This window comes from Alligator sinensis, unplaced genomic scaffold (assembly GCF_000455745.1).
Source record: "Alligator sinensis unplaced genomic scaffold, ASM45574v1 scaffold892_1, whole genome shotgun sequence".
Classification (NCBI taxonomy): domain Eukaryota; kingdom Metazoa; phylum Chordata; order Crocodylia; family Alligatoridae; genus Alligator; species Alligator sinensis.
Window position 1 is genome coordinate 61,024 of NW_005843161.1, and position 11,157 is coordinate 72,180.

General features: G+C 49.1%; 1 protein-coding gene and 1 long non-coding RNA gene across 2 annotated transcripts in view; one reads left to right on the forward strand and one right to left on the reverse strand.

Moving 5' to 3' along the window:
• Positions 1 to 717, reverse strand: part of LOC102388154 — a 4,334-nt gene extending 3,617 nt beyond the window's left edge. The window contains exon 1 of the long non-coding RNA XR_325364.1: positions 651 to 717. This is a non-coding gene — a long non-coding RNA (uncharacterized LOC102388154). The remainder of the gene's footprint in view (positions 1 to 650) is intronic.
• Positions 718 to 4,724: 4,007 nt separating this feature from the next.
• Positions 4,725 to 11,157, forward strand: part of LOC112548399 (N-myc proto-oncogene protein-like) — a 74,926-nt gene continuing 68,493 nt past the window's right edge. Inside the window, 1 exon segment of the mRNA XM_025194101.1 lies at positions 4,725 to 4,797. Within this exon segment, the coding sequence (XP_025049886.1) occupies positions 4,725 to 4,797 (73 nt within the window).

The following is an 11,157-nucleotide window of genomic DNA, read 5'->3' on the forward strand; positions in this document are numbered from 1 at the left end:
CCGGCCCCCACCGGGGCCCCAAGAACCACCCAAACAGGCCCCCTCTCTGATCAGGCAGCCACTCCGCCATCATCCAGGCTACTTAGCCCCCCCGAAACCAAGTTCCCCTCTTGGGTGTGGTTCCCCCAGAACCTTCGGCTACCTGGCCCTGGCCCTGGCCCACCTCCAGGCCAGTCAGGACCCCAGGCCCCCAGCTCTTGGGTGTCCCTCACGGTGGGCCCCCAGCCCTTTTGATTATCGTAGTCCTGGCCCCAGCATGGGCCAGTTGAGGGTACTACTCCCTTCGGGCTGGGTCTCTCTTGCCGCTCACTCTGTCTCCAGGCCTCACCGTGCCACTACTCCCCGTCCTCTCAGGGCAACCGCAGCACCACACCCACATCACTCCAACTCTCGGGGTCCGCCCTCTCTGGGCCCCTCACAACACTGGCCCATCTAGGCCCTCCAACAAACTCATAGGTAACCCACCCAGTGGTGGTAGGAGCTAGGGGTTAAGGTGCCCTGACCACCTTTCACCAGGGTGATAACTGGCCTGGCATTTCCTGGGGGCTCCCACGCCACTGAGAGCCCCACCAGGCCACCCACTCCCAGCAGGGTGCAGTTTCAGGTCATGCCCAGGAACCTCCTACCAACCCCTTGCAACGCCCTCTTACCTCCAGGTCATTCACCACAACCCTACAGCCAGGCAATGTTGCTGCCTGGCCTCCTACAGCCAAACTGCCTTGTTTATATAAGCAGCCTAAGCCTGAAAATGGCTGCCTTAATCAGGCACCTGGAGGCTGCCAGCTCCAGGCCCTTAAAGTGGCAGAGACACCCTGTGCTCTGCCACAGTGATCAAGGAACTCTCTGAGGTTTACACACAGCTACTTGGCACTCAAGGCCAGCCGCCCATGCCAAGGCGGCATGAGAACAGAACATCGAACAGAGATGGGCACACACGGCTTATATGACTTCTTTTTTGCCCTTAGGCTCCCCTGTATTTCCCTGTTTAGCCAAAGAAGTTTTTTGGCTCCTTTTCCCTTGTACTGGGATAGTCTCCCTCTGTGTCCAAAGGACTGCTTCCTTTAGAAAAGACCACCCTTCCTGGACTCCCATCTCTCCAATACTCTTATCCTGCAGTGTCATTGACTAGACTCCTAAGCACACTGCAGTTAGCCTTCTGAAAGTCAAGCACTGTCACTCTACTAGTTATCTTACCCGCCCTATGCCATAAGGTGAATTCAACTGATTGGTGGTTACTGTCCCCAAGGTGACCACAAATCTGCAGCTCCCCTACCAGGTCCTCCCCCATAGCCATCACCAAATACAGTAAGACATTCCTCCTAGTGGGACCATATACCTCTTGCATTAAGTGAAGGTCCTACGTGCAGGTTAAGAACCAGTGTGAATGGTTGGATTTGGCTGACTGCTCTTCCCAGCAGATGTCAGGGTAGTTTAGGTCTTCCATGACAACCACATCCCTAGAAGAGCATGAAAAGAATCTTGGAAAAGTGCATTTTGAAAGTTTCCATCTAGGGAAAATGCAAGGGTTATGAAGGGTGAGCCAAATAGCTTGGGAAGAATTGAGCTCCTGGGAGCAACTGTGCAAAGTGGCTGGTGGCTTGCAAAAAAGCAAACCAGTCTGCTGGGGGGTAAGACACTACTCCCTTTCTCCCAACTAAGGGAGGTGAAATCAGAAGCAGTAAGTAAGCATAGCCTCAAGAGTGACTTTTCAGAGTGGGTGCTGCCTTTACAAAATACTGGTGTGATCCACCCACGCAGCCCTCCTGTTTACCTCTGGAGTCCCTCTGTGTACCTGTGCCAGAGAGACTGCCAGCCTCTTCCCCCTGGCACCATGCAGCAAGCAGCAGGAAAAACAAACAGATAAATGAACCCAAACAATGAACAAAATCCACCTTCACAACTAAGAAATGTAAGAGTGGATATTAGGGGAGTGTGAAGCAGGCCGTATTTGATCTGGATTCGCATTTGGCCTGAATCAGGGACAGTGATTCATTGATTCAGATCACTGTCTCTGATTTGATTCAGTCAAGTCCAAATCTGAAGATTCATGATGATTTGGACAATCAGCAATTCAGACATAGATGCAGCTTTAAATGTTGTTTCTACCTACCTTGAGGTACCAGCATGGCTTGTGAACACTGCGATGCTGGGGTGCATCCTGCAGGAGTGCCGGGTGGGGGGGGACACACCATGTGCTCAGCAGCAAAATCGGAAGTGGACAGGAAGAACATTTAAGGTGTGTATATTTGAATTTCTGAATCTTTCCAAATCTCTCTGAATCAATTAAGAGGGTTCTGATTCAATTCAGAGAGATTAAAGGGTCCTTTAATTCAATTCAGATTCAGAGATTTGGTGACTGAATCAGGCTGAATCTCCACTGAATTGAATCAGGGACTGTAGCTTCACACAGCCCTAGTGGGTATGGAGGCAGACACAGGAAGCCAGGAACCCATGAGGTTTTTTTGTTTGCAACACACTATCATAGTTTCTTTTGATTCTTTTCCTTCACCCCACTATGACCCTGAACTGCCCCTGTCTCCCTGAAACTCCGTGGTGCCCTCCTGGCCCTGCTGGAAGTGATATGGACCTCCTGTGACCCCAGTGGTTACGGGGAACAGGCTTGGCTGTAATTCTCTGCTCGTTTTGCACAGAGCCAAGAAAAGCGGATTGACTTTGCCCTTTCATGTGTGGTACCCATATATTTAAGAGGTACTTCTGCACACTCTGAAAGCCATCTTTGAAAGTCCCCTGTGCCCCTGTAATTCAACATGGGACTAGTCGACCACATCTTTGAAATTCCGCATGGTGTCTTGCACTTCCTTGAGGATGGCAGCATCCTTATGCAACGGCTCATGGAGTTTGCTCTGCCAGGCATCTGCACATCCCATTCTGGCTACTAAGAAGTCCACCAAAACCTTGAGTGAGGTTTCATGGGACCGTGCCTGCTTGCTGCAAAAATCTCTGCAGCTGTCTGCTGTAGTGTGTGTGGGGTGCCATTCCTGGCAGCCGTGGGTCACAGTGGCTGATAAACAAAGAAAAAAGCAACGGTTGCCTTTCCCCCAAGAGGAGGAAAGTTCAGGCCCCTCCTTATGCAGTATACAAAATGATGGAAGGCATAGAAACAGACCCAGCAATAGTGGGGCACCACTCATGCAGCCCAAAACTTACAAGTACTAGCTTTGGAAACAGGTCCACAGCTGACACTGCCCATGCTAGCTGCAAAAAAATGATTAAAGCAAATAATTAGTTCGGCATCTGTTATATTATGAGCTATCAAACCTGTCATGCACCACCACAGAAAGCACATGGTGACCTACCTACAGCAACACATGAATTTCTCCCCCTCCCCCTGGCTCCCCAAACCCAACCAGCACGAACTCGTGAGTTGCCTGGCAGTGGCAAGAGGAATGTGACAAGAGACTTACCAAGTTGAGCATGTTCTTGGGTCTCAGTAACAGTAGATGATGTATTTTCTGCTTGGGTTTCTTCCTAACCCTCCACCTCCTCTGCTTCATTATCTGTGTTAGTCTGTGGAGCAGGGCTAAGTGGCACTACGTGTATGTTGCAATGGTTCATCCTGCCACTCATGGTCATCAGAGAGCAGGGAGAAGTCTCCATACAGATAATAAATGCTGCTCATGGTTTCACTCTCAGGAAGGGCTACTGCTGCCTCCTCTTCCTCCTCCTCTACCTCCCCCTCCACCAGCCCAACCCCGGTGCTGAAAGTTTCCATACCTGCATTGTCACCTGCATCCTTGGAGAGAATGATGGATAGCTTTTCATAGAAGGGACCAATTGTGTGTTGTGCCCCAGAACAAGAGCTCATCTCTTTGGCTCTGTAAAATGCTGATCTCAGGGACTTGACCTTGTACCAGACCTGGTTCCAGTCATGATTGTGCCCTCATGCCTGCATGCTTTTTGTGATCTACATAAACAGACTTATTCCTCCTACTTTACAGCCTGTTTATTATCTTTTGCTCTGACCAAATGTCAGTTAAGTCCTCCAGTTCTTCCCAGGTGCAGTTGGATCCACAGGTGTTGGAGGTATCCATTCCCTGGGCCATAAGCTCCATACTGTTAGCCCTGGCTTTCTGAGACATGGCAAAGCAGTTTGTGGTCAACAGCACAAGTGATTTATGAAAGGGGACTGGCAATTTTTGTTTGAGGGGGGGTGCCTTTATACTCAGGCTGTGCTTGCATGAGGGTCTGGGGAAATTCCAAGGATTGTGAAGTCATTACTTGTAAGTGTTAAAACACCCAAAGGTGATGAAGCACTCAGTTTAACAATAAAAAAAAGTCCTGGTGATGAGGTAAGTAAGGCCACTGTATTTTGAGATTGCTATTCAATGGCCTGGAACATTGCAAAAAATGATACCTACCTGCCTCCTTGTGCAAAATAATTTTATTACAGAAGCACAGCCTGTTTTCCCTAAAGTGGCAAAAGTTTTGAGTAGCCTACATGACCAGGAGAGGTGTAGGCAGGAGAGGAGTAGGCAAAACATTTTTTGCTTGCAAGCTTGATTACATCAGAGCACCAGTGTCTGCTAAGCTTAGGATGAAGGAAGAAAGGATGTGCAAAAGCCCCAATGCCATGGGGTACCAGGGTGAAGTATTGAAAAAACAGCTACACCAAGCACCAGACCACACAACACCCTAGAATTCCTGCCCCCAGCTTGGTGCTGACAGGTGGGAAGCCACTGTTGACAGAGGGGGAAAAATGGAGAATGAGGATGAAATACATGACAATGAAGAACAACACTGAAGAGTCCTCCAACATGGAGAATATGGAGGACATGGGTGAGCAGGAGGAGGAGGATGAGATGACAGTACTGCTTCTGCAAATGCTGTTTACCTGTGGATTGCTGCTGCAATGCTTGGGAAGGATAGGTACAGTGTTCACTGGCAAGTTCAGTTCCTGGTTTAACAACATTAATGACAATAAGAAGAAGTTACAGGTACACAGCGGACTTGTAATGCACAGAGGAAAATGAAGAAATGGAATTTGACTGGGCTTTGTTCAGAAAGTCCCCTTTGCCTGGCCTCATGGAGAAAGGACACTATGTACCCAGTGCAGAGGAGACAGTGATCCAGTGTTGCCATTTTCCTGGTTATATTAGTGGATACTGCCTACCCCCTATAGCTGTGGCTCATGAAGCCTTATGGAGGGAATGTCAATGACCTGCAGAAGCTATTTTTTAACTACCGTCTGAGCAGTTGCAGGATGGCCATGCAGTTTGTGTTTGGCTGACTGAAAGGACAATGGAGGGAACTTATGTGCCGGCTCAAGATGAAGCAAGAAATATCACAGCCTTTTTAGTGGCAGCCTGCATACTGGACAATATCTGTGAGAGCCAGGGAGATGTTTTGGAGGAGTTGTGGGAAGAAGCATGACAGGCTGTGGCCAGATAACAGAGACGTGTCCGGGCAGCAGAAGCAGCACAGGGACTGAGGATCTATCCTCAACGAGAGGTTGGTTGGGTGGCCCTTGTGCAGGATATATTGCTAACAACACCACCTAGGAGTGCTTTGTTCTTTTTCTTGGTTATGTTAAAATAAATTAATATACACTTTAAATTGCTGTCTGTCTACAGGGGCGTGTGGTGTTCCAGGCAGGGGTGGAAGGGAGGATAGTCAGGGGAAATGGGAGAAAATCTGGCCTAGGATAGGGATTTGCTGCTTCCAGCCTTTGAGTGGTTTAGGGGAGGGGGGCATTACACACTGTCACCCACATATGAATGAGCCCTCCCCCACACATGTAGATGAGAGGTTAAATATTATAGCTTTTGGTGGGCTAGGCAGATGGGGGACCAAGCCAAACAGCAACCCACATTTTGAAAACTATTCCAAAAACATTTATAAAAGAATTTACAACACACCTCCAAAAGCCATATGTGGCACTACACAAACAGATTGAGTGTACCTGGGCAGGTAATGGGAGGGTTCCAATGGGAGCTCCCTTTGGAAACTGTACAAAGATCAATGAGCTCAGGAATTCTGGGAAATGTAGTCCAAAAAAAACCCCAGAAACCCCCCAAGAATAACTTACAACCACCACCAACATTGGCAGCAATCGCCAGTCAACCAGGCTGCAAGAGACACTCACCCATCCACCAGCTACTCTAAACCCTGAATAGTTTATGATATCATAGAAGTTATCATAGCAACTTTAGTAAATAAAAGAAAAAAAAACATATATTTGTAACATGGTGAGATGGGAAGAGAAAGGAATGGGAGGGGAGGATTCATGTGGCTTGTCTTTGGGATTGGGATGGGGTGTTTGGGATTATGTATTGATGGAGAGAGACCAGACTGTCTGAGCATAGCAATGTGCAAGTCAAAAGATTTTGGGGTGACCCTGACTGTGCCCAGGGGAAACTCCCATGAGAGTCAGGACTGCCCAGTGTGAGTCTGAGGACAGGCACTGGGGAGCCCAGGTGGTTTATGCACCTCCTGCTGTAATGCATTAGGAAAGACATTACGGGGGGTAAATTGGTATTTAAGTCCCCGTACTAAAATCCGCAAGGAATGACACACAGGCTTAACTCACTCAAAAGTGCCTTTACTGCAAACACATACACTCTGTTGTGCAAACAAAGATGCAACCCACCAAAAAAAAGCCATGTTAAAATTTTAAGTTGCTCTATATTAACTCCTGTGTCATCTACACATGTGCTGTGTGTCTTTCTGTGTGTCTGTTTGTCCATAACACTTTTGGCTAACTGTGCACATGTCCCCAAGAGGGCAGGCAGAGATTGGCTGCATGGGTGCAAATTTGTGCCACTGCTGGGGAAGTTTATGGCAATGGCAAACAAGTCCTAGCCACCTGAGCACAGGGTCTTTGCCCTGTCTCCCTGCCTGATGGTGAAGTCAGAGGATCATGGTGGCAATGCCCCCCTTACACCTGGCCCCGATGCACCCTAGAACAGCTTGTAGGGAGGGGTGGCAGTGGGCAGAGAGGGAGGGAGGCAGACATGGGCCAGGAGGACATGAAGTGGGGGGTGGAGCAGGACCAGACACAGAGTGGCACAGATGGGTAGAGTGGATCCGGACCTGGAGTGGTGGGATTGGGAGTGGACTGGCTCCCCATCCGGCTTTACAAGCACTCATGGTGCTCTGGCCTGGTGCCAGAGGACTGGAAAAGGGCCAATGTGGTTCCCATTTTCAAAAGATGGAGGAAGGAAGACCCAGGAAACTATAGGCAAGTCAGTCTTACCTCAATCCTGGGTAAGCTTTTTGAGAGCTTTACCCTGGCACATGTCCGCGAGGGGCCGGCAGGGGAGATTATGCTTAGGGACAACCAACACAGGTTCATTTGAGGCAGGTCCTGTCAGACCAACCTGGTGGCCTTCTGTGACCAGGTCACAAAATCCTTAGATGCAGGGGTAGCAGTGGACGTAGTCTTTCTGAACTTTAGGAAGGCCTTTGACACTGTCTCTCACCCCATTCTCATTAAAAAACTAGGGGACTGTGGCATCGACACCTACACAGCCAAATGGGTCACTAACTGGCTGGAGGGCTGCACCTAGAGAGTGGCTGTGGATGGGTCATTTTTGACCTGGACAGATGTGGGCAGTGGGGTCCCCCAGGGCTTGGTCCTTGAGCCCGCACTTTCCAACATCTTCATCAGTGAGTTGGACAGCGGTTTAAAAAGCACCCTGTTCAAATTCGCAGATGACAGTAAGATGTGGGGAGAAGTGGGCATGCTAGAATGGAGGAATAGGCTGCAATCAGACCTAGACAGGTTACAGGGGTGGGCAGATGAGAACAGGATAGGTTTCAACACTGACAAGTGCAAGGTGCTGCACCTGGGGAGGAAGAACCAGCAGCACACCTACAGGCTGGGGAACTCCCTTCTCGTCAGTGCAGAGGCAGAAAAGGATCTTGGAGTCATTATTAATGCCAAAATGAACATGGGCCGACAGTGTGGGGACGCGGTCAGGAAGGCCAACCATACCTTGTCATGCATCCACAGATGCATCTCGAGCAGGCCCAAGGAGGTGATCCTCCCCGTCTATGCGATACTGGTCAGGACGCAGTTGGAGTACTGTGTCCAGGTCTGGGCACCACACTTCAGGAGGGATGTGGGCAACATTGAGAGGGTCCAGAGGAGGGCCACCCACATGATCAGGGGTCAGCACAGCAGGCCCTACGAGGAGAGGGCCATTTACAAACTAGTCAGGGGAGACATGCAGGCATTGGGGGAGTCCCTGTTCCCCTGAGCGCTTCCAGGAGTGACAAGAAATAACAGTCACTAGCTGACAGAGGGTAGATTCAGACTAGACATCAGGAGGTGCTACTTCTTTGTCAGGGTGGCTAGGATCTGAAATTAACTTCCAAGAGAAGTGGTGCTGGCTTCTACTCTGGGGGTCTTTAAGAGGAGGCTGGATGAACATGTCATCAGGATCATTTGACCGCATTACTTTTCCTGCCATGGCAGGGGGTCAGACTTGATGATCTTGAGAGAGTGCAGAGAAGAGCCACACGCATGATCAGAGGTCAGGGAATCAGACCCTACGATGACAGGCTGAGAGCCCTGGGGCTCTTTAGCCTGGAAAAGCGCAGGCTCAGGGGTGATCTGATGGCCACTTATAAGTTTATCAGGGGTGACCACCAGCATCTGGGGGAACGTCTGTTCACCAGAGCGCCCCAAGGGATGACGACTAGGTCGAACGGTCATAAACTACTTCAAGATCGTTTCAGGCTGGACATAAGGAAGAATTTCTTTACTGTCCAAGCCCCCAAGGTCTGGAACAGCCTGCCACCGGAGGTGGTTCAAGCGCCTTCATTGAACACCTTCAAGAGCAAACTGGATGCTTATCTTGGTGGGATCCTATGACCCCAGCTGACTTCCTACCCTTTGGGCAGGGGGCTGGACTCGATGATCTTCTGAGGTCCCTTCCAGCCCTAATGTCTGTGAAATCTATGAAACTTCAGGTCCAACCCTGCTCTTTGGGTCTGACCCCACTATAACAGAGAGGCTCCTGCTTTTCCTTAGCTGGCCCTGCCACTTTTAAAGTGTTCCTCCCATTTTTTTTTACACAAGCAAAGCTTTTATTATATTAGAATAGGGGTTAGAGTCAGAAGCCAATGGCCCAAAGGAAGGAAACAGGTAAAAAACATAATCAACTCTGTGGTAACATAAACTGAGCACTGTAATTTTCCCTCCCCCACCCATGCCCCCAGAAGTGTCCCCAAATCTGTCTTTATTCCCTATGGCACTCAGATGAACAGGTTAGGGACTATTTATAAAAGCTGGACATATATAAGGCCATGGGGTTGGAGAGGATTCACATGAGGATACTTAGGGTGCTCACTGATGTTATTGTAGAGCCACCGGCCATCATCTTTGAAATCTCGTGCAGATCAGGAGAGGTTGCAGAGGATAGGAAAAGGTGTCCATATTTAAGAAAGGGAAGAAGGAGGATCCAGGAAACTACAAACTGGTCAGCCTCACCTCAGTCAGTGGAAGAGTCATGGAGCAGGTCCTCAAGGAATCTATTTCTAATCACTTGGAGGAGAAGAAAGTGATTAGAAACTGTCAGCAGGGAATCACCAAGGGCAAGTCATGCCTGGCTCATCTGATTTCCTTCCATGATGGGATGACTGGTTTGGTGGATGTGGGGAAACAGTGGATGTGGTATAACTTGATGTTAGCAAGGCTTTTGATATGATCTCCAACCACATTCTTGTAGGCAAGCTAAAGAAGTATGGGTTGTATGAATGGATTGTAAGGTGGACAGAAAACTGCCTATGTCATCACACAGAATGTAGTAGTTAAAGGCTCAATGTCTAGTTGGCAACCTGTTTCAAGTGGAGTCACCCTAAGCTCAGTCCTGGGACCACTTTTATTCAATATCTTCATGATAGGATAAAGGGCACCCTCAGCAAGTTTGCATATGACACCAAGCCTGTGGGGAGTAGTAGATGCACTGGAGGGTAGGGTGAGGATTCAGAGTGACCTCAAGAAATTGGACAATTGAACCAAAATAAATCTCATGAGGTTCAAACAAACAAAGCAACTGCAAAGTCCTGCACTTAGGACAGAACAAATCTATGCACTGGTATAGGCTGGTGACTGACTGGATGGGCAGCAGCTCTGCAGAAAGGGACCATGGGGTTGAAGTGCACAAGAAGCTAAATTGCAGCCAACAGTGTACCCTGTGCTGCATTAGTAGGAGTGTTAACAGTAAATCAAGAGAAGTGATTTTCCCCCTATTCAGCACTGGTGAGACCACATCTGGAGTACTGTATCCAGTTTTGGGCCCCCACTACAGAAAAAAAAAAAGGGGGGGGGGGACAAGTGGGAGACAGTCTGGTGGAGAGCAATGAAAATGGTTTGGGGAATGGGGCACATGCCTTCTGAGGAGAGGCAAAGAAAACTGGGCTTACTTAATCTGGAGAAAAGGAAACTGAAAGGGGATTTAACAGCAGTCTTCAACTCCCTGAAGAGTGGGTCCGTAGAGAATGCAGCTAGGCCGTTCTCAGTAGCAGGAGATGTGCGAACAAGGAGAAATGTATTCAAGTTGCAGCAAGGGACGTTTCAGTTGAATATTAGGAAAAAACTTCCTCACTAGGAAAGTAGTAAAGCCCTGGAACAGGTTACCCAGAGAGGTTGTGGAATCTCTATCCTTGTAGGTTTTCAGGACCTCACGTGGTCCTGGCCATGAGTGATGACCTGGTGAGGGGATTGCAGGTCCTTGACTACCTGGGCAATAGCGATCATCACCTGCTGGATTTCACTATCCAATGCAGGGCATCTAGGGCTCACACCAAGGCTAAAGCCCTTGACTTCAGAAGGGCCAACTTCAATGAGTTTAGGAGACTAGTGGGGGAGGCACTGAGGGTCCAGAAGGTAGAGGAGATGGGAGCCCATGAGGGATGGTCATACCTTAAGGGGGCGATCCTCCAGGCCCAAAGGATAACAGTCCCTGAGAGAATTAAGGGGGGTAAGAGTGCTCAGAAATCCCCTTGGCTCAGCAAGGGCATTCAGCAATGCCTGAGGATGAAAAGGGAGGCGTACAACCAGTGGAAGGGAGGAGCTATCACCAAGGAGGAGTACTTCTCCTCAGCCCGGGAGTGTAGGAAGACTATTAGGAAGGCCAAGGCAGAGATGGCATTCAGGCTGGCGTCCAGGATTAAGGACAACAAAAAGTTCTT